The 24,005-nt window shown below is 37.3% G+C and overlaps 1 protein-coding gene across 2 annotated transcripts; it reads right to left on the bottom strand.

Moving 5' to 3' along the window:
* Positions 1-852: 852 nt before the first annotated feature.
* On the bottom strand, positions 853-22,870 carry LOC113114070 (girdin-like). Of its 2 annotated transcripts, none has more exons than XM_026280795.1 (29): positions 22,589-22,870; positions 21,889-22,008; positions 21,631-21,739; positions 17,065-17,134; positions 16,878-16,936; positions 16,646-16,729; positions 16,418-16,558; positions 16,144-16,286; positions 15,809-15,890; positions 15,546-15,704; positions 14,588-14,734; positions 14,202-14,382; positions 13,254-13,369; positions 13,064-13,153; positions 12,334-12,948; positions 11,754-11,933; positions 10,322-10,662; positions 9,195-9,321; positions 8,429-8,827; positions 8,094-8,255; positions 7,556-7,833; positions 6,570-6,713; positions 5,788-5,974; positions 3,317-3,462; positions 3,113-3,226; positions 2,823-2,974; positions 1,743-2,042; positions 1,558-1,623; positions 853-1,056 (listed from the first exon to the last, which is right to left on the bottom strand). In XM_026280795.1, exons 2-29 carry the CDS (start codon positions 21,945-21,947, stop codon positions 1,013-1,015), a joined length of 4,695 nt encoding a protein of 1,564 aa, XP_026136580.1. In that variant the 5' UTR covers positions 21,948-22,008; positions 22,589-22,870; the 3' UTR covers positions 853-1,012. The 2 variants fall into 2 exon arrangements, with proteins under 2 accessions (XP_026136580.1, XP_026136579.1); XM_026280794.1 differs by having other exon boundaries at positions 21,889-22,037.
* Between the last annotated feature and the right edge of the window lie 1,135 nt (positions 22,871-24,005).

Here is a 24,005-nt window from a genome sequence, read left to right on the forward strand (position 1 = left end):
GGAGCCGCTGATGGAAGGAGAAAGCAGGAACGAATGGGGTTAGATGAGAGTGCTTCGGAAAGATACTATCACCGGTGACCATATTTCAGTTGATCCCCACAAAGTCTTAGAATCTTCAACAAACTCCAGGGAGTCAGGAGGTCACATCTCATCTCGCAATAGCTGCAAATACAATCTGTTGCGTATAAAAATGTGGTGGGTTTGTTTTAAGGACACCGTTGGAGAAACAATCAGGCCATGAGATTTCTCATAATAATCATTCTCCCCTCAACTTATTTCTTTAAGATATTGCTTGAAATGTGGTCGACTGGATGACAGTCTCGAAACTCTGCATCGTGGTGCTCAGTATATCATCAATTCATCGACAAAAAGGTCTGCGGACTGACGCATTTTGATTAATGTTGCCATGACAACTGCATAATTCATGAATTGTATTAGTGTTCCATTTGTCGCTTTTGAGTTATGATTCACCCCAGCCAAGGATTGTCAAAAAAAAAAATCTTTACCCGCACCCACGTTGTTTTAAGACCCCCATCATCTTCTGCCTCCTTAAATGTCAAAGTCTCCAAAGTGTCAGCTTTTTTTCCACCAACGAGATGGCATGAATTAATCTGCTCTCATAAATATCTTGTTAGCATCAGTTTGTATAAGACACTCTCATAATTATACAGATACAAAGACAGCGGCAGCACACCAACCACTGAGCATTAAAGTGCCACATAGCGGTGAGGATAGGAACTACAACCTCAACCACTACATATTTTAGTATTTTAAGTATTTACTGTAATATTTCAGGAAAGTCTCATGTCTATAAATGTATGGAGTGTATTAATGATGGATGCACTTAACATATGTGTTATAAATCCATTTATTTGTTTTCCCTCAATAAATGTATTGGACCATTACATATAATAAGTGTTTTCTATATGCCTTACGGAGGTTTTGTATGTAAAATTGTTTAAAAACCAAGGGATAAAATTAGTTCGATGATCATTAACAAACTGTGATTGCTTTATGCTTGTTTGTTTTCTGTGTCCTGGAGACTGGAGTGAAAATCTAAAGGAGAGAGACAAAGATATTGTTAATGTTTTTGGGCATTCTCAAAAAAAAAAAAATCAAGGCATATTCAGTAATTAAACTGAAATGAACTGGTCTTGCTTATTATCGAGTGGCTAATTACTGAGCCTAATTTAAAGCCAACAAAACATTCTTGAAATGCACTTTTTTTTTTTTTCAATGAAAATATTAATTAGCTCCATAATATATTCAGATGTATTAATATGACAGACCGAATGGAAAAGGATTGATAGATAGACATAACATAGTTTTGAAAAACAAACGGACCTATATGTAATTTCTGGATTTTCTTTTCTTTTACCTTCTGTAGTTTGATCAGTTATTATCATAAGAGCATGTCAGTATTTTGGCAATAACCTTTGTCTAGCTTCTACCAGTTGACAGTTGTATTGGTGGCAAAAAATTGTAACGTGACACTTTATAAGACGTCACAAACAAAAAATCCACCAGTTAAAAAGCACTGCTGTACAGTAGACTGACCTTCAGCTCCAGATGACACACGGCTGACATCTGAGTGTGCAGGTGAGATGTTCTCCTCACTATCAACTAAAACACACATACAGGTATTATACTCAACACAAAACAATAGAATGCATGTTATTTTACAACCTTAAGCAAATTTCATTTTCTTCTACCCATCTTGCTTATATTTTTAGCCTTCTTACCTCTGCCCTCCTCACTAGGGCTGTCCTGGCTGGGTGTAGGGCTGCCGTCATGTTCCCAGAGGGCCGCGGAGCCAGTTTGGGAAGAGCGCAGATGGATGTGAGGTTTCACATGCTTGTCTCCTGGGCTGAAGGACTGGGAAAGTCCTCCCCTGCCCCTGCCGAGAGCCCAGCCATGCCGGGATCCCAGCTTACGCCGACCCGTCCGCAGATTAGCTTTGGGGTGATCGTCTTCAGCCTGAGATGAGATTCTCCTTAGTATACTTGGGGACACTGGAGCACTGATGGGATCCTTCTCATGACCTGAGAGGGGTGAAACAGTGAAGAGCGTACTTGGTCAAAGACATTTTTATTCTCTTTCTGGTGAGGTAAAGATCTTTATGAACGAATCTCACAAACCTGACAATTAAGGTTTTTTACACTGTGACATTATTTTCAATATTATTAAACACATTATCCCCCCAAATTCTACTTATTCTCCTTAAACTTATAAAATAATATATGTAATATATTAACGATTACAAAAAACAAGAAATAAAATATCTTGTTAATATTTGTTGTGCTGTCTTTGCCTTTAATTTATGCTGATAATATATTTAAAAATAAATAGAGAATAAAAAAAACGTATTTTTTTATGAGACCGACAAAGCAAAGAAAAAATTTATATGGAAGAAAAAATTACATATCCCCTTATTAGTTCAAAGTCAATGGCTTGTTATATGTTTCTACCATATACACAGAAAATGCAATACATATAAGTACTATTACACTGTTACTGTTGGTATTCATATTAACATAAATCTCAATGCTGTATACACTCTGTGCAATATTCATTTGATCTGCAAATTCCATTCCTTTGCTCCTTCACATAAACACAGAATTACTATGTCTGGTTGTGATCCATGGGAATCGCATAATGTGGTAGGGTAACAGCATCATTCATTGTTATGGGCTTTTGGGGACCTTTTTGTGTTTTACAGAGTCCAGGGAACCCTGCAGTCTTAACTTACTGGCACTCTCTTACGCTCTGTGGTACAATACATCTAATGTTATTACACCAGCCATACAGCTCTGCAGTCTCACCAGGCGCTGGGGCTGAAGAGACGGGAGCACCGTCTACAGCATCCGCGAGGTTCTCTATACTGCCAGCAGCAATAAACTGAGCGCGGCTTTCTTTGCTTCCACCTTTAGGTTTTATCAGCTTCTTCATGCGGTCTGCGATCCAGTTTGATTTCCTGAAGCCACAAGAGAGTTTATAGGTGATTGAAAGGCCGCCAGCAAAATTCAGACCAGTCAAAAAAAAGGTAAAAGAGAAAAATGGCAGAATGTCAAGATGAAAAAGAGCTAGAGACAGATGTTAAAGCCTCACTAACTTTGGTTGTTTGAGTGGACTCATGCCAGCCAGACCCGGCTCCAAAACACGATACTGATCCATTATCTTCTCCACCAGCTTCTGCTTCTCCCTGCGCAGCTCGTTGAGCTTGTCACTGAGGTGGAGAGAGATGGACAGATGGGAGACTGATGCAGGTGGTTCTACATGGTGCTTGTGGATAAAAGTGATGTGTGTTTGTTCTTACAGGTACTCTCTCTGCTGGTTGTGGTGCTGGTCTCGGCTCTCCAGCCTGCTCTCCAGAAGGGCCTTGTTATCTTTGGCCAGATTCTGGTTCTGCTCTACTAGATGCCGGTTCTCCTCCTCCATGTTTGCCTTCAACTGGGTTAAGAGCTATAGAAAACATATCAATACTAGGGCAAAATTATACTATACATATAACATTTTTATTGTTAAACTTTTTTTTAGATACTGTGATTAATCTCAGACTTTCAATATAATGAATTGCATAATAAGAGTACAGAATGTAAACCTATAAATAATTTAAAAAAAATTATTTTTTTTTATTTTTTTTTTTACAAATGATACACATAAAACTGATTATACTGATACACATTAAATTATATATAAAAAATTAAAGTTTTTGTTTACATAATTTGTGTGTACATGAATACATTTCAGTAAATGTTATTTTCATATTAAATATATTTATATAATAAGTATTAATGTATGATGTAAATATTTTCAAAATATACACTGTGTGTTTTTATATATGGATAATAAATATACACAGTACACACATGTAATTATGGGTGTGATTAATTGCGATTAATTGTTTGACAGCACAAATATATATATATATATATATATATATATATATATATATATTTATACAGTGGGTACGGAAAGTATTCAGGCCCAATTCAAGTATTCATTACATTTTTCACTCTCTGTTATATTGCAGCCATTTGCTAAAATCATTTAAGCACATTTTTTTTCCTCATTAATGTACACACAGCACCCCATATTGACAGAAAAACACAGAATTGTTGACATTTTTGCACAATTATTAAAAAAGGAAAACTGAAATATCACATGGTCCTAAGTATTCAGACCCTTTGCTGTGACACTCATATATTTAACTCAGGTGCTTTCTTCTGATCATCTTTGAGATGGTTCTACACCAGTCCAGCTGTGTTTGATTATACTGACTGGACTTGATCAGGAAAGCCACACACCTGTCTATAAAAGACCTTACAGATCACAGTACGTCAGAGCAAATGAGAATCATGAGGTCAAAGGAACTGCCTGAAGAGCTCAGAGACAGAATTGTGGCAAGGCACAGATCTGGCCAAGGTTACAAAAACATTTCTGCTGAACTTAAGGTTCCTAAGAGCACAGTGGCCTCAATAATCCTTAAATGGAAGATGTTTGGGACGACCAGAACCCTTCCTAGAGCTGTCCATCCGGCCAAACTGAGCTATTGGGGGAGAGAGAGGTAAAGAAGAACCCAAAGATGACTGTGGCTGAGCTCCAGAGATGCAGTCGGGAGGTGGGAGAAAGTTGTACAAGGTCAACCATCACTGCAGCCCTCCACCAGTCAGGGCTTTATGGCAGAGTGGCACAACGGAAGCCTCTCCTCAGTGCAAGGCACATGAAAGCTCCCATGGAGTTTGCTAAAAAAACACCTGAAGGATTCTCTGGTCTGATGAGACCAAGATAGAACTTTTTAGCCTTAATTTTAAGCGGTATGTGTGTGTTGAGAAAACCAAACACTGCTCATCACTTGTCTAATACAGTCCCAACAGTGAAGCATGGTGGTGGCAGCATCATGCTGTGGGGGTGTTTTTCAGCTGCAGGGACAGGACGACTGGTTGCAATCGAGGGAAAGATGAATGCAGCCAAGTACAGGGATATCCTGGACGAAAACCTTCTCCAGAGCGCTCAGAACCTCAGACTGGTCCGAAGGTTCACCTTCCAACAAGACAATGACCCTAAGCACACAGCTAAAATAACGGAGTGACTGTTCTTGAATGGCCCAGCCAGAGCCCTGACCTAAACCCAATTGAGCATCTCGAGAGACCTGAAAATGACTGTCCACCAACGTTTACCATCCAACCTAACAGAACTGGAGAGGATCTGCAAGGAGGAATGGCAGAGGATCCCCAAATCCAGGTGTGAAAACTTGTTGCATCTTTCCCAAAAAGACTCATATTGAGCAAAGGGTCTGAATACTTGGGACCATGAGATTTTTCATTTTTTCTTTTTTAATGAATGTGCAAAAATGTCAACAATTCTGTGTTTTTCTGTCAATATGGGGTGCTGTGTGTACATTAATGAGGAAAAAAAATGAACTTAAATGATTTTAGCAAATGGCTGTAATATAACAGAGAGTGAAAAATTTAAGGGGGTCTGAATACTTTCGGTACCCACTGTATGTGTATATATATATATATATATGAGAAATGGTTGTGCTCCTAAACATTTTTGTGGAAACTGTTATTTTCTTCAGCAATGGAAAGTTAAAATAACAGTATTTATTTGAATCAGCAACTTCTTGTAACAGACTTTTAACAATACATTTAATGAAATATAATTGTTTAATAAAAAACTGTCCTTGCTGTTTGAAAGTACTGATTTAAAACCAAAAAAAAATATATAAAATGTACTGTATATATTATTCACACAGAACTGTCATAATGTGCATTGTGCTCAGACCTGGTTTTGGCTGCTGAGACGGACGCTGTTGAGATCCAGCTGTTGGTTGTGTTCTTTAAGAGCGCTGAGTTCTCCCTCCAGTCTGGTCCGCTCAAGCTGAGCCGTACTCAACTCTGCCCGCAGAACTGAACTCTGAGCCAGCAGCTCGGACTGCACCTGGACCCACTCCTTCTGCAGGTTCTGATATCTACACATTAAACAGGAGAATCACACTAAACTACACATCTCATGAAAGTCACATTTTACTCCCAAAACAAATAAGGTTTTAAAAAGGCTTGATTAAATTTTTATTAATTTTTAATTTGTGATTATATTTTTATATACAAGTGTAAATAATTCAAAGTACATCTAATTTAGTCTTTCATTTCCGTTTTCATGTTCATGCTCAATATTTATCTTGATTCTGAGGTTAAACCTAGACATGTTTTTGTCAACTATCAGTCCATGCGTCTAGACAAGTGATCAAAACACTAATCTATATAAACACAGTCACCTACACTAAACTGAGCATACTGAATACAAGTAAACTTCCTCCTGCTGGGATATATGTAGATATTTTTCTTTTATCTTGTTCACCAAAGCAACCGGCATTACAAATATTTTCATGGGCTGTCACATCATAGCAACAACTGTTGCAAACTGGCTATGAAATGACTCATGTTGTGGGGAGAGTTTGGTTGGGCTTACCGTCACCACAGTGGGTGGGTGGTATCATCACTTCCGCTCTCTTTCCTATGAATCTGCTCAACTGTAACTTCAAGTCAATTACAAATTTCTCTCACCTTTCATTGTCCATTTTCAGTCTCTCCAGCTCCTTCACGCTTTCCACCTGCCCTTGTGTCACTTTCTCCATTTTCTGTCTCTCCACACGTATCGATTCCTCTGCTTCCTCCAGCTGTGCTTTCTTCTCCAACAGCTCCTTATATCTAGACAAGCACAGTATTTACAACATTTTACAAGATTAAAATCAAAGACATTTTGATAAATTATAAATCAAGATAATTGAATCCATATGTATGTGTGTGTGTGTGTGTGTGTGTGTGTATGTATGTGTGTGTGTATATATATATATATATATATATATATATATATATATATGTGTGTGTATATATGTATATGTGTGTACACACACACACACACACACACAAGTATATAGAATAGAAAAAGCTGGGGGTTTTTTTTACGAAACAAAGAAAACAGTATAGAAGAAATAGAATAGGAAAAGCTAGTTTTCTTTTTTTGTGCAGGAGATAGAGGGTCAAGTGTTTTTTTTTATTAAAAGAAAAAAGAAAACAAATAGATCACATAGAATTAGAAATACTTTTTTGAAACCAATACTTTTTTGAAACTTAATAATTTTTTTTTTTTTTTTTACTGAAGTACAAGTCATGTTAACAACCTTGTTTATTCATATTTTGATTTATTTTGACATATCACAGATTTACTTAAAACAATATATGAAATAACCTAAAAAATTATATATTATCTAATAGTATTATTATTATATTAATTTTAATTTATTTATTAAAAATATTAATAAATAAAATAACCTTACATTTTTCTACTAAGACCACTAAAGGGTGGAAAAATTATAATTTTTTAAATAATTACAAATTAAATAACCTCTCTTTTCTCTTGGACCTTTTATGTGAATAACATACAATTATTATTTATTAATCAAATGATTATGAATGAATTTACTTTCAAATAAATACATGGTTATTAATTTAATGAATTCAATAAATGTAACTTGTCTAAGGCAGTGTACCTGGCCTCAGTGTCTTTATATTGAGCTTCTAGACTGCGACTGCTGCTTTTCAGTTGACTGTGTTTGACCAACAACTCTTCTAACTCCGCCTCCTGTCTCTGTTGCAGAGCTGTCAATCTCTCATGATCCCGCCTCACAGCCTCCAGACGCATCACTGACTCCTCCTTCTCCTTGAGCCACACCCTTGATTCCGCCTCCAGAGCCGCACAGCGCAGCTCGCTCTCACTGCGACGTGCCAACAACGCCACATGTTCGGCGCTCAGAGACGCCTGTTCCACCTAAGTGCGAGGAAAGAGGGCACAAGAAAACAGAGTGTAGTCGCTGGGGTGGAAATATCCAGTTCATGAAAAGCCTGTATAATTTAAAGTGGTGTAGTTTTATGCTTCATCAACTGTATGATTGAAAACTGTTAGTGTCCGCCCACTGTAAAAACTGATATTGATTTAAACGAATGTCAGTTTCTAAAATACCCCAGGCTTTATTTCAGCATCAAGGGTCCATTTAGAAACCAGCAACCCACACTCAATCAAGCACTCACCTGTAGTTTGGTGTTGAGGGCCTGTAATTTAGCACAGTTCTCTTGCAGCGAGAAAGAGTGGCGCTGGAGGTTATCCAGCTGCTCTCTGAGCTGAGTACAGGCTGACTGAGACCGAGTCAGCTGAGACAGCAACACCTCCCGCTCTCGCTGCAGCACTGCATTCTGGGATACAACCAGAGGCATCGAGTTCAGCATACAAGTTGATATCCATTCATTTAGAATGTAATTAGAATCCCTGGACGGCGTTAATGATGTTTAAATAAAAACATACGTGTAGTAGCCTTGCGGGGCCCGAAACGTAATGACATTTCAGTGTGTTTTGCATTTTATCTCACCTCCCTTTCCGTATTTATCAGTCTTTGACTCAACGCCTGCTGGCTGCCAGTGCCAGTCTCTGCTGTTGTGTGTGGTTGTTTGTTCCTTGTGTTTTCAGAGTCTTCTGCTGCATAGATACAGTCTGTAGGCCCCAGGCTCTTGTTGTGGTTAGCCTTATCTACAGTACTGACAGTGGCCTCATGGGGGCTTCCTGACAGCAGTGGAGACTGTCTGTTTGATTCACAACCCTCGATTTTCTGTGTGTGTGAGTCAGGAGGAGAAAAAGCAACCTCTGGAGATGATCGTTGCTGTTGTGTAGCTGCCACATCAAGCTTTGTCTGCAACTCTTCAAGAGTTCTGTTCAGCTGCGCGATTTGATTGGATAACTCTCGGGAATGGGCGCTCTCATTAGCCAGATCCTGGTTTGTGAGTGGGATATTAAAGTTAGACAATTGCTGTACCTTACCAGCTTTATCCAGAACCAACCACGTGCCTCTTTAGGAAAACCTGAGCAATAACCGCTTTCATTAATCTCACAAAAATGCATTTTCAGCACAGTTGTCCAAGGAGGGGAAATCTAATTGCGCTGAGGATTTTCAGATAAAAAAGCAGCTAGAAAACAATTATCTAGTTGAAAGGAAATATTCAAAGGAGCCCATTTTGCAAGACCTCAGCTCAGTGGGACCTCAGGCAAACATAATTGTAGAAATATGGTGCACTGAAGCACTATAGTAATTGCTTTTATCATTCAGATCTCACAAACAAACGCTTGAATGCTGCACAGACCTTTGTTAGGGAGTCAATCTGGACCTTGCTCTCAGTGTGGAGTGTACCGAGCTGCAGATTCTCCTTCTGTAGCTCATCGAACTGGGCACACGTCTCTTTGAGCGCTGAAATCTCCTGACACATGCGTCTGTGGGCAGATGACAGACGTACTGAGTGATATACATAATATTCTTCTGCCATGCTATTTATTTCATAAGATCAGAAATAAGGACATTGACAAAGGGTTCCATGTGAAATAAATTAAATAGTTCACAAAATGAAAATCTATTTATTATTCATATCCTTCTGTTTTTCCAAAAACACCAAAAAGGCATTATAAAAGTATCGTAAAGGTGGTCAAGACAACTCGTGTGCTATATTCCAAGTTTTGTGAGCAACACACAGATAAGAACCAATGCTTTTAGAGATATGAAAGCTGCAGTGGAAGATTATCAGTAATGAATAACTACTTGACCTTGGGTCAAAAGAAATATAAAGCACATGCCGACATTCATGGTGTTTGGTCATTTTTGGAGCTTGGTAGAACAAGAAGACACGACATTCATCGAAAAAAGTTACATTGGTAAGATTTTTCCAATTAATTTCACATGCTAACCATTGCTGCATTTATTTGTTTAAAAATACAGTTACATTTTTTAATATTGTGAGCTGTTTCCTATTTCAAAATGCAATTTATTCTTGTAAAGGAAAAGCTATATTTTCAGCAGCAGTCTGCTGTCACATAATCCTTCAGAAATTATTCTAATATGCTGATTTGGTGCACAATAAATATGTTCAAATTAGAACATTTACTTGAAATATAATTTTCTTGTACCAGTGTAAAAGTTTTTACTGTCATGTTTGATCAAATTCTTGCTAATAAAGGTTTTGATTTCTTATCAAATTTGTAACTTTTGAGCAGTAGTGTGTGTGTGTGTGTGTATATATATATATATATATATATATATATATATATATATATGTATATATATATATATGTGTATGTGTGTGTGTGTGTGTGTATGTATGTGTGTGTGTGTGTAAAAATCATCATATTATTCACTTTGAACTACATGAAAGTGAGTAAATAATGGAACTATTATTTTTTTGGTGACATACTTCAATAAGTGCTGTTCTCATGTCTGTACCTGTTATGTGCCTCTAGGCTGCAGGCTCTTTGGTTGCCATGCTCTAGGGCAGATGTTGTGCTTTCCAGCTGCTGTCTAAGTCTGGCCATTTCTCGTTCTCTTTGTCGTAGCTCACGCCGTTGACTGTCCAGCTCTGCCTGACATGCCTCCTTCTCCTGCTCCAGTCGCATGACTTCAAGCAGCGCTTCTTCCCGCCCTCGAGTCAGAGACTCCACCTCCACGCCAGACTCTTGCAGTTCAGCGTTTAGCTCTTCTTCATGCCGCCTGGAAGACTCTAAGGTCCGTCCCAGTCTTTCAAGGTCTGCCTTAAGGTTTTGGTTGGTCAGCTCTAATTGATCACCCTATGAAAAAATAAGTTTGCTTAGTTCAGTCAACAAATAGAAAAGCACCCACTTTTCTTCAGATTTGAAGGAACAGTTGACCTAAAATGACAACTGAATCTCTATGCTTGAATCTCTCTATGCTGTTAATGCCCCTTGTAATATACGAGGAGATTTTTACATAGCTCAATTCTATACAACAGAAGTAAATGCAGAGTGGAGTGTCAAAGTTAAAGAAAAGCCTTTACTGTCACTTCAGATCAATTTAATGCCTCCTCGCTGAATAAAAGTATTAATTTCTGTCAAAGCAAAACTCTTACTGACAAAAAAGTGGTCTATATGACTGGTATGCATAATTGAAAGGCTTTTGAAACTATATTATAGCTTCGTATATGGATTTAATTTGTAATTTAAATGATTTTGCGCTGAATATCATTCAGCATGACTCACAAATCTACATATTTAAAGCTGGCATGTCATGTTCAGTCATGAGACATGCAAGAGCCAATGGCATTACTGACATGGCATGAGGCCTCTTGATTCTCGAAGTTTGAATATGCAAATGAGAATTAAAAGAGGAAATTTGTAAGGTTTTGTAATGTTCCCCACACAAATCCATACAATATGGCTCATATGGACTAATATGAACTACTTTTATGGTGTTTTAAAAGTCTTATTGGTTTGGAACAAGATGAGAGTGAGTCATTGACAGGTTTTTTTATTATTATTCAGTGACCTATCGCTTTAAAAATAACCCTTTGCTTTAAGTTTTCTTTTTTTACTTTTGGAGGTATTGACAACCTTAATTGTTATTCAGTTTAACTGTATGTTTTTCCTTTGCTTTCCACAACCGAAAGCATGATTTTGGGCAATGTGAGTAAATTAAGTCTCCAGGGTGAGTAAATTAACTTTCATTTTTCTGTAAACCACTTTAAAGCCCAATTATCATCTATCACCGTTACCTATGCTGATTCTCTTCCCATTGTGTTTTTGATATCCACTCATTATTATAGCAGAACTTTAATGTAGGCACCAGTAATCTCAAAGTTTCCCCAGTCATGCAATCCATATCTTGTAGTACAGCAATAGGCCAAACAAATAACCCGCCTCACCTTGCGCACGGCAGCCCTGAGCGAGTCTACGGTGCCCCTGAGTGTCTCTCTCTCCCTCTCCAAGGCTGCCCTCTCTCCCTCTAATTGAGCAATCACTGCGGCCTGCATCTTCTGAAACTCCACCTGACTGCGTAGATGCATCAGCTCCTCCTCCTGCTGCATAGACTCACCCTGCAGCACCTGACAGATAAACATATTAAGTGGTTATTAGCAGACGCTTTTATCCAAAGCAAATCAAAGTGCAGTGCTGCGCTTCCAGGCACAATAGTGATGATTCATGTATCGTTCTTTGAGGAAATCAAGGGCGGCATCTATTCAATTGCAATCCCATGCCATTATGCTATATGATTCAATGAGTAAAAATGGAAAAAGTCCTCAATGTGAGAAATAGTCCTTGTTTTACACACGTCTAGTAACCACACTGAATGTCTTTCTTAATTGCCTGTGGCAGAGATTTGCGTTCTTACTTTGTGAGTCATTGCCATTATCGACTGGACCGCTGTCTGGACATTGAAGGGTGTGGATTGTGCAATGATTTAGTAATTAGGTTTTTCTATGTCATAACTTGATGGTTCATTACCTCTATCTGTTTCCTAGCCTCCATGAGGCTCTCTGCTGCCTTCTTCAGTCGCTGGTTCTCAGCCTCCAGGAAAACCAGCTTATGCTCGGCCTCCAAGACCTTCTTACTCTGTTCTGCCAGTCTGGAGCGCAAATCCTGTGCTAAAGTGGTCTGTCTGTCAGCCTCTTCCAGGGCCTGCTGAAGCTGGTTATGCAGGGCGAGGGTGTCCTGGGAGAATTTATCTTCTTCTGTCTTGTGGGCTTCTGGGCTGTATGTCTGAGATGTCTCTTCTGTGATGTCTTTCTTCCTTTCAATTTCTTTCTCACCCTCGGCCTCTCCTCTCTCTTTGGTGTTCATTTCATCTATAACCTTCTTTTTTCTCTCGCTGAGGATTACGACGCTCCCCTCTCCCCCCTCTCCATCTTCTCTCTGGGCTTTTATTGCGCCTTCTTTTCCATCGTGTTTCTCTCTTCTCGTGTCATTTCCCTCGCATTCCCCTCTTGGGATTATTGGCTTTTTCCCTTCTTTTCCCTCAGAGGCTGTTCTCTCTTCCTCTAGGTCTTTCCGTTTCTGTTTTGTCCTCAGCTCTTCGAGATTTATCTTCAAGCTGCTATTTTCATTCGTCAGACACTCCATCTAACAGTTGAAAGAGAAATGACAGGGCCGGATTCAGAGAGTTGAGAAGAGGACAAAATGACAGTAGACAAAACGCTTGGAATAACTGTCTTTAAATCCATCTAAAGAGCCTCACCTCCTTGAGGGTGCTTTGAAGCTTTTGTGAGAGTTGGTCCATGTGTCTCTGGAGCTCTTCAGTCATCTCAGGGGGGTTGGACTGCTGAGTCTAGAAGAGAGACAGGAACATGGGAAACCTGAGAATTTACATAAATCAGTCTGAATATAATTTGTAGCCTGAGGTCTAAAACGTCGACACATCCACTGACCTCTCGTTCGGCCTGCAAGAGCTCTAGTCGTCTCCTCAGTTCAGCGTTCTCGTTTTCAGCTCCCAGAAGCCTCAGCGAGGAAGCCTCGTTTACCTCCTCACTCAGAGGCTTTAGATCTAAATGACAGTAAGTGAGACACATGTGCACTTAACTCCATGTTATTCCTTGTTGTTCCTTTACAACAAGGCTAAAGATCTCCAAAACCTTCACCCTCCCACTTCCTCTCAGAATGAGCTGCCAACCTCCACCTGAACTGCTGAGACCATTGCAACTTAAGACACAACTTACTCTCAAGCATTTAACCACCCCATAATCGTAAACCTATGCACTTACCCACTGTGTGTGTCTGTGTGTGTGTGTGTGTGTGTGTGTGTGTTCTCCTTAATCTTTAACCAAAGGTTTTTGGGTTTGGAATGACATGAGGGTGAGTAAATGATCACTGTTTTTATTTCTGGGTGAACTATCCCTTTAAGGATTAGTTTACTCAAAAATGAAATTCCTGTTGTCAACTCATGGGAAGCGAGACAGGATGTTTCTGCTTCTCTTTTCTACATGATGACAGGATGAACATTGTCAAGCTATAAAAAGAAAAATCAACATGAAAGTGTTATTTGTAAAAGCTCAGCACTTGTCTATTCCTCTTCATTTTCATTGTATGGGAAAGAGCATCCGGAACAATGCTAATCTTTTCCTTTTGTACTTTCCTACATACAGGTTTGGAAAGACATGAGAGTTAGTGAACGCTGACAATTTTAATTTCTGTGTAAATTATCCCTTGATTGAGTGTTAGTGATAGGGTGAAATGTAAATGTATGCATAAACGTCTGTTCCTAAACACGACAGCTTGATTTTCATATACATGAATGATATACATATACATGAACACATGAAATCAATCGTCTACCGATGGCAGTTCAGTCATAATATCAAATCATGCATAAAACCTACCAATCTCAGGCACGTTTATCTCCTGAACGTCCTGGTGTGACTCTAGCTCTGATTGGAGGAAACGCTGATGAGTCATATTCTGACTGACACCCACAGAATGAACCTGACGCTTGAGATCCACCTGCAGACTCATATTCATCTCCAACACCTCGTCTACCCTCTGTCTCTCAACATCTCGCTCCTACACGAACATAATTATATACCCATAAAGCATTATGAATATACATCACATTTTAGAAGAACGCAGTTCTTTCATATAACTTTCCAATATTTTAGTAGATTTAGTAAAGTAGCTTTTTGAAGTTTTACATAATCAAAATTAAGCTCCACAGTCACAAATGGAAGCGTAACGATAAAACACTATAAGTTCATAAAGTCATTCTTACACCCTCCATATCTACAAGCTTCTGCCTGAGAAGAAGATTTTCCTTCTCCAGTTCCCGCAGAGCAGTGCACCGCGCTCGAGCGTCAGCCAGCTGCTCATCCAGCAGTGCCTTGTTCTCTTGCAGCGAGGCACAGTACTGCTGCTGCTCCTGTAGGGCCGGAGAAAATGACTGTTACAGAAATCATTCACTAACTTTCATGCTGTTCCAAACCCAAACCTGACTTACTTTCATGCTGCTACCCAGGGACTCCTTATGCATTGTTTTATTAACTTTTTAAAGCTTTTATTCTACAAAGTTGATCATTTCATTACTATCCAATAATGAAGTAATCTAATATTATTTCCAGATGAAAGCACTCCACTTTGTTAAAACAAATGCAAAAAATACACTACCATTTAATAATTTTAGATATGTAAGATTTGTTTTTTACAAATGTATATTTTTTAATGGTGTTTTTGTACTTTCTATATCAAAGAATATTTAAAAAATGCACAAATATTAAGTAGCACAATCTTTGTTTGACATTGATAATAATAAGAATATTATAATTATTTCTGAAATATCATGCGAGTGAGGACTGAAGTATTGACTGACAAAAAAAAGAGATTTTAATACATTTTACAAAAGAAAACTGTTATTTTAAAATGCATTATAAATGGTAGTTTAAGTTGCTCTATTTAATGTATTCATAAATAACATCTTCATCTTTGCATGGTGCAGCTTCATGCAGGGTTCCTTTTGTGTTCAGCTGAAGAAAGTAAGTCTTATTGGTTTGGAACAAGATGAGAGTGAGTAATTGACAACATTTTTTTTATTCAGTGACCTATCGCTTTAAAAATAACCCTTTGCTTTAAGTTTTCTTTTTTGCAACTTACGTTTCTCACAACTGATCATTTACCAGAATACAAGCAGCACAAAACATTACTCCATTCGGCCTGATGTATATCTCCTCCTCTACCTTCAGCTGTGTGCGGTACAGCTCCATGCTGCGGAGCCGATGTGTGCAGTTTTTCAGCTCCGCCTGCAGTTGCTCTACTCTGGCTGCACGCTCACGCAGACAGTCCAGCTCATCCTTCAGACCCCGACTCACACGCGCTTCCACCTGCAACGCTCGGTTCTGAGCAAACCAAACATAAGACCGTATGTCAGTGAAATCTGGCCAGTGTCCATAAACATTTATTAATGATTATACAGTGTCTGTTATCAGTATAGTGTGCTCACTTCCTTCTGTAGTTTCTTTATTTCTTCCTCCATAGTTTGCATTTCTTGCTTGTAATCCAGGAGTTGATCGCCTCTTTCCTCCCTTAAAACATTTTAATGTGGAAACACTTTAAAGATGAAGTGTGTATTTTCTGTGGCACTGGTGTAACGAAAAGAAAATGCTAAAAATAGAATAGCATTCATTTGAAATACAAATCTTTTAATACATTATAAAAGTTTTTACTGTCACCTTGGATTGATTTTCTGCGTCTTTGCTGAATTAAAAAATATTACTGACCCCAAAAACTGAACGATGGTGTTTACAGTCCTTAAAAATTCTTTGCAAATATACTCACAGTTCCTGTTTGAGTCGGCGCAGTTTAGCTTTACTGGCTGCCAGCTGCACAGCCAGTCCTTCAGGAGGTCCATCTCCAAACCCGCTTGACGTGGTTAAATGGGTTGTAGATGATTCCTGTTCCTGACAAAGCTCTGCTATCCTCTGAAGAGCAAACAGAGACATCCATAGCTGAAGAGCACCCTTTCTGAACACACAACTGTGAATTAATCATATCTAGCCTCACCTACTTGCACCTGAAGTTGTCAGACTGCCAAAACAAATTCTTCCCTCACCTCCAAATGTGTGTCTCGTTGGCCGAGCAGGTTCTGGATCTGTTTGGCCATGGAGCAGAAGAGAGTCTGCAGCTCGGCTCCATTCAGCCCACACATGTCTCCAAACTCCAAAGGAAGCACTGCGCTTGGGTCCTGGGTCACCTGGAGCAGGGTAGATCACGGAGTTATTTGCACACTACACAAATGCGCTTTAGATTGAAATTCAAAATATGTTCAATATGCACTGACCTCCTGTATGTAAAGTGCAAGCTCTGCTTGTGTATCAATGTCCAAGCACTGAATCTGCTGAATAAACGTTTCTTTCCTTTCACACTGATGACAATAAGTCATAGAACAGAGAGAAATGAATCACACACTGTAAGCATCAATGTCTTTACATTAGTAACATTAGACTCTAATCAATTTACACTACTGTAACGGTCCATTAAAGATATTAAAAGTGTTTCGAGTGTTTTGTTACCTGTACTGCACAGCCTAGCAATAACAGTAGCAGTCGTCTTAGCTCTGCAACAGCTCCCTCTTTAGACAAGGAAACCAACATAACACCAACTCGGCTTAATTAAAAAAAATTCACTTTTTGATAATTTCTGTTTATTTAATAATAATCAGAGAGAAAATGCTTCCTTTTTTAAATGACAGGACCGCACCTGTCAAGGGATCTCGACCTAAAACGGCAACATTTGGTAGCGGCATCAGCACCAGCTGCTGTAGATTCTCCTGAAAGAGCAACACACGTGAAAGAAATGACAAGCATTACAACCTCACTGGTGTTCTGTCATCCCAGACAGTGTGCAAGTAATAGGTTTAAGTAGGACATGCATTAGAGCGAGAAGAAAGTTATTCATATGCAGTCATGGCCAAAAGAAAACAAGCTTGAGTGTAGAAAATAGGCTTATTAATCTGCAGCAACTGACATCTCATTCAGTATGACCAATGATCTTGTTATTACACTGCTAATTTTCTAATGCTTTTAAAAACAACTTGCTCTCTGAAAAAGTACTGTGGCAGTACCATGGTAGAGTGATATAATGTGGTATTTAATGATTACCAAATTCATATATAGTGGTATTTACAAAATTCCAGATGATACCAACAATTTACATAAATCAAAAAAGTAACAACTGTGGTACTTTGTGTAAGTGTATGTAGGTGAAATTTGCTGATGCTGTAAAAGTTTATTTTGGTAACACTTTCTATGAAGCCCATATTTATAATACATTATAAGGATATTCTTTAAAGAGCCACACAGATGGGAAATCAAAAATTACCTGTATTACAGTGTATGATGTAGCTGTCCATCAGTGTAAACCATGTGCAAATTAATTAAACCAAAAAGTACACGATTTATAAAGTTATTGGCTTCTAAAGTAAGGAGTCGACTCTGAATCGCTGAAACGAGTCGTTATAGTTTTCAAATCTTTTGTTTTTAATTGTAAAGGCAAGTTTTGTTTTATTTTCACTGCCAAAGAATGAAGATCAGAAGAACCAATGGATAAAATTCAGTACAACAAATCCCTTTTGTTGTGTTCACAACATTTCACTGATGACTGCTCAAAGCGTTTGGCCATAAAATAGGGTTCATTACCAACTTTATTTAGACTTTATTTATGTGTCTGTTTTCTCCCGAGCGTCTTATCAGTAACATTATGTGTGCTGTCTGCAGCCTGTCTGCGCTGATCTTCATTTACAAACATGTCATTAAAACAAACTGTAACTCCGTGAATACTCAACGAAGAGACATGAGAGAGATATCTATAGAAAGCTTGACATGTTCTACTTTAAAACTAAACATGTGCTGCTAACAGATATTCTGTGATAAAGAAATCCATATGAAAACAACGCTATGTCTGTTTTTCATGTCTCACTTCGTTATATGTGACCACCATGGAGCCAAAAGAGTCTCAATAAAGATAAATGCACACACTACATTCACATATACAAATGCAGTGAAGTTCACAGACCGCAAACAGTTTGTAAATCAAGATATATGTGTGTGTGCATCAGAAATACATTTCTGAATCTTGTCCTGTGCATTTGTGAATCTTGAGTGCATTTGTAAATGTTGTTTGCATTTCTGAATTGTGTGTGTATTTCTGAATTTTGTGTGCATTTCTGAATTTTGTATGCATTTGTGAATCTTCTGTGCTTTTTACATTTTGTGTGTGCATTTGTGAATTTTGTGCGCATTTGTGTATCCTGTGTGTGTATTTATGAATTATGTGTGTGCATGTATGAATCCTATGTGTGCATATGTGGATGTAGTGTGTGCATTTATCTTTATTGATACTCTTTTGGCTCCATAGACCACGCCCCCGCGCTGAACACGCTATTCAGATTCAAACTGAAGCGCGCGGCTTGATTACACCCACACAGAAGAAAAAGCAGCGAGACTATTCAAGTTTTTTATTTTACTGTTTGCTTCGCGGTGAGAGGAATAAGACATATTTCACCCCAAACAGATGCTAACGCATAGTTTACCTTGAAGTTGTGTGCGGAACAACCAATCAAAACTGACTATGTTAGTTGACCAATCAGAACACAGTATGCAACCGAAAAGTGGGGTTTAAGGAAACTAAATCTTTTGAACAGCTTCGTGCGAACCATTTGGTGATCTCTGAGAATTGATTTTAAAATGATATTTTGACAAAATGACAATGTTTTTTAACCTTGGATGGATTTAAACCTATTGTACAGGACTTATAAACAGTGATAGGAAGCTTAGAATTTTCATCTTACTGGCTCTTTAAGGCATTATAAAAAAACTTATGTTATATCAACTCATGATTAATCATAACTATTATAATACGTCATAATACTTATGTATTTGTGGTTATAAGTTAAAGAGTATGATTATTGATATCACACGATGAATATCATATCAATATAATACTCCAACTGAAAAAAATGCTATGTTTTATATGATTACATTTTATTTTGATGGTCCCCTTATTCAATCAACTATAAGCAACATTGCCACTACATGGCAGCTAACTCTCATTAGAGTATCAGTATGCTCAAGAAAGGTAGAATCTAGTATGGTAGAATAAGTTGACATACTTGCAAAGACAGTTATAGTCAGTTTATCTGTTGGTTGACCATCAAAATAAAGTGTTAGCATATAATTATGGTAGCAGACGTACTAATGCTCTACTGACCGCTAGTTGAGATGTAGTTGCAGAGTTAGATATCAACAGCTGTCTAAAGGGTACCATCAAAATGAAATTACAATAAAAATAGTTCAAAGCAAACGTGTCATATTACACATTCATCTGATCTGTTATCTGATCTTATGGCTGTTTGAGAAAAAAAAAGTTGTCATTATTATTATTACTACTTATAAGTGGTCTTTGACTGCTTTAAGTAAAGTAGCATCAGAAAAATGGCAAGATATCATACTTATAATACATTAGAAATATGAAAAATATAATCCATTGTAAAAGTGGATGCAACGTGTTCATTGTGTTATAAATAATCATACTCTTAAAAGCTATAACCACAAATAAGTAAATATTGTAATATATTAAAATATAAAATATAGTTAAAATATAGTTTTTTTATAATGCATTATGCATTCATTATAATGCTTTAAGAATGCCCTTATAATGTATTATAAATAAAGGCTTCATAGTAAGTGTTACCTTTATTTTTTCTTGAATAAATAAAATAATAACAAAGGTAATTAACTAATTTACATTTGTAACCCTTGAGCACAAATTCAGTCATAAGTAGCATGTCAACAATACACTGGGTTAAAGTTACAGATTTTCCTTTTATGCCAAAAATCATTAAGATATTAAGTAAAGATCACGTTTCATGAATATATTTTGTAAATTTCCTACTGTAAAAATATCAGAACTTAATTCTTGATTAGTAATATGCATTGCTAACAACTTTTTCTTCAGTATTTAGATTTTTTTTTTTTGCACACTCACATTCCAGATTTTCAAATAGTTGTAACTCAGCCAAATATTGTCTTCCTATCCTAACAAACCATACATCAATGGAAAGCTTATTTATTTCAGCTTTCAGATGATGTATTAATCTCAATTTACAAAAGAAATTGCCCCTTATGACTTGATTTGTGACCCATGGTCACATATGGATATTTGAAATGCCCTGTGGTGTATTTTATTGTACACATTTTTTATAATTATTTGTTATTTTAGTATTAATAGTATTGTTTCTAATATTTACTAATAAATAGAATTTTTTGATTTTTAATTCTAGTTTTTAAGCTGTTTTTGTTCTATATTTCTGTTTAGCCTTCATTTACTTTTATTTCAGTTTTAGTTCTTTTAGTATTTAAACTTATTTCACTTCAGTCAGCTGCCAAGGCAACATTTCAGATTTTTGCTTTAAGTTTAAGCTTTTTATCTACACTCTCAGAAAAAATAAGGAAGGTACAAAAGCTGAGACGGTCCCCTTTCAAAAGGTACAAATATGTACTATTTAAGTACTAATGTTTACATTTTAGGTACTAATGATGTATGCACATTTAAGGTACTTATATCCACCCGTTAAGAGTATAACATTTACATTTTATTTCAGCTTTATTTAAATTAATAAAATATATTTTTATAGTTTTACTTAATACTGTGTGTTTAGTAAACAACACTGGTTATTTCACGTAAGATTTCTCTTTCATAGAAATGTATGGATCACTTGCCTATATTTAGTGTAACGACTAATCAGATACGTTTCCTCAAAGATAAACCAACAGTGCAGTCAGCAACCACACTCTGTTTTTATTTTAAAGAACTAAATGTACAAATTCCAGATAATGTAGGGCAATACAAGGTCAAGCAAAGCCATGAATGAGAGTTTTTTTCTACAGTTTTCTAATGACTATAAGCTTTTTGCTCTCATTTTAATTTTAAAATGTCCGGCACATGAAATACCTTGTCATCACCACATGCTTTGTGTGAAAATAGTAGTATAAAAAAACATGTCCACAACTAGGACATTTGAAACAAGAAGTGAAACCACAGTGACCTAAAAAAACAAACATGGCTAACTTGTTCCACCGCTACAAGGGCATTATACTGTTCACTGAGTTACTAAGTTGTTCATTCATACACTGTTTACATGATATTTACCATCAGGTACAGGCAGTATTTCTATTTGAATCAGGGCATCAAACAATATTCTGCATTTGTGGAAAGATATTTATTATGTTTCCACATAGTGATTTGACTGATGTTTTATTTCGGTACCTGATAGTATGATCTCAAGTGTCGATTGAGGATGGAAAAGTTCTGCACCCTGAGAATCTTGTCGTCACCCACATTGTGGTAGATTTGTTCTACCTTTGGAATGGGATCACTGATTAAAGAACACAAAAAAACAAAAAAAAATGTCACTGTTGAACTATCATCAGTGAAGCATCCGTCAGCTATTAATCAAGGTACATTACTCAAAGCAAAATAGATGTCTTTCATTTTTTCAACTTTCACTTTGTAAGTCTTTCTTACATGATCCTCATGACCTCATTGAGGTAGACTCCATTGGTAAGCTTCAGGTACCGCCTCATGGCATTCTGGGAGTTGGAGTTTACCTCCAAGTATTCCTGAGAGAGTGATCCATTGTCCTCCCTATCGACAATACCCTCAAACAGAAGAACCTTACAGACAATAATAAAAAAACAAAAAAAACAATTCCCTGCTCACATCAAGGTTGTCTAGGAAGAAAAACTAAGATCTGAATATAACAGATTTTTGTTCTTTCTTGTGAATGCTTTACTTTCTACATGAAGTTTGCAATATATTTTTCAGATGTCCAGATCAAATAAAAAGTTTAATTTTGATTCTAAATTCTAAAGAAATCATTTAGATATTTTAATATATCCCTCGCTGTTTAAAATAACTCTGTGTTAAAGCCTGGTAGCTGTTTTTAGCTGGTCAAAGGTAGCTACAACCATGGTCCATCAGACTGATCCAAAACAAAGCTAAGCGTGTGAAGATTTCAGCAGGGAAGAGCATAAATCTTGACCATTTTTTAGTTGTTATCGTTCAGATTTAACTGTAAGTAACATGAATTGATTCAAAAATCCTTTCTGAACATTATTTATAGTTCCAGAATACTTCTGAATTGGTTTCTAAAGTTAACAAAACTTTTTATCGAACAAAATGAAGATTATCAATTGAACTTGAATAGTTTTTGCTTACTACCTACCCATGTAACAAGTGCACTTCCCATAAATTCTTCTAACATTTCCGTAACGTCTACGTCCATCTTCTTCTGCTGTACCTGATCTTCCTTTATTCCTCAAAATACAACGGATTATTTAAATAATATACTCTAAAGTGTACACACATGGTTATCGTAATTCCCTTGACAATAGACTGTCAATATAAAACTGTTTAACCGTTAACATGATTGCTTTCTGTGCCTTTCCCTTCCTTCATTAGTCACACTTCGAAACCACACCGGAATCTAGAGTTGCATTAGATCTGTTCCCCTCCTGCGACGCCCGTGACGCTCATGTTTCCACATTGAGCAGAGCGAGAGCGCAACATTAGGGCTGTGTCTCAATCCTCGTAGGCTGCCTATCTAGACGGCATTTTGAGCATCGAATCTCAGCCACTCTTAAATCTCCACAACGCGTCTCTGATGTCCAAAAATGCATTACGCGCCTTATTACACCAAACTGTTGTCTTGGATCACTAGGATTTGAGACACAGCCTGTGTGTGTGGTCAGAACAGGAAAATGAAATCTATTTAAGTCAATGAAAGTCATCGACAGTGCACCTAAAATAAGTGATGTAGGTGCATGGTTTGCAAAGTTACTTGGGTGCAATATTTCTCGAATTTGAGAGTGACGGAAGAGGAAAAATGAGTTTTTGCTGCTCTCTAATGGTGAATCGGTGTAGTGCGCTCACAGGTATCTTTTATAATAATAATAATATTGGTGTATAATATAAGCCTGTGTGTGTGTGTGTGTGTGTGTGTGTGTGTGTACTTGTTTATGCTACATTTTGTGGACCAAATGTCCTCACAAGGATAGAAAATTTGACATTTTTGACATTGTGGGGATGCCAGGCCGAGGGAAATAAATTATAAAAAATAGTAAATTATGTTTATCTGAAAGCGTAACAATCCAAATAGGTTTTCTGTAAGGGGTAGGGTTAGGGTTGGATTTGGGGATAGAAAATATTGTTTGGTCAGAATAAAAGTAATAGAAGTCTATGGAAAGTCCCACAGTTCACAGAAACAAATGTGTGTGTGTGTGTGTGTGTGTGTGTGTGTGTGTGTGTGTGTGTGTGTGTGTGTGTGTGTGTGTGTGTGTGTGTGTGAATATTGACCAATCCGTTGAAAGAAGTTAAAATTATGTTCACTAGTGCAAAACTAATTGCTTTTAATAAATAACTAGAGGCATGACACAGTTGTTTTTGTTGTGTTGGCCTGTTTTGTGTGTGAGTGCTTTGGCAGCAGTCATAGTATTAACCATCATCAAAGGGATAAAGAGATTTAAGGTGTCAGAACAGGACACCCAACAATAAGGCCTGCCACATTCGGTCAGCATAATCCTATTCATTTCTCTCTTACTCGTACTTTGTCTTTCTCTCACTGCATAGGCTGGAATAGAGGA

Source organism: Carassius auratus, chromosome 14 (assembly GCF_003368295.1).
Source record: "Carassius auratus strain Wakin chromosome 14, ASM336829v1, whole genome shotgun sequence".
Classification (NCBI taxonomy): domain Eukaryota; kingdom Metazoa; phylum Chordata; class Actinopteri; order Cypriniformes; family Cyprinidae; genus Carassius; species Carassius auratus.

Excerpts from the sequence above, each read along its gene's own strand:
- LOC113114070 (XM_026280794.1), bottom strand. The coding sequence starts at position 22,648 with ATGGACGTAGACGTTACGGAAATGTTAGAAGAATTTATGGGAAGTGCA. Across the intron at positions 6,714-7,555 it reads TATAAAGACACTGAGGCCAG|ATATAAGGAGCTGTTGGAGA; the intron begins GTACACTGCCTT and ends GTGCTTGTCTAG. Across the intron at positions 1,057-1,557 it reads TGTGTCATCTGGAGCTGAAG|ATTTTCACTCCAGTCTCCAG; the intron begins GTCAGTCTACTG and ends TCTCTCCTTTAG.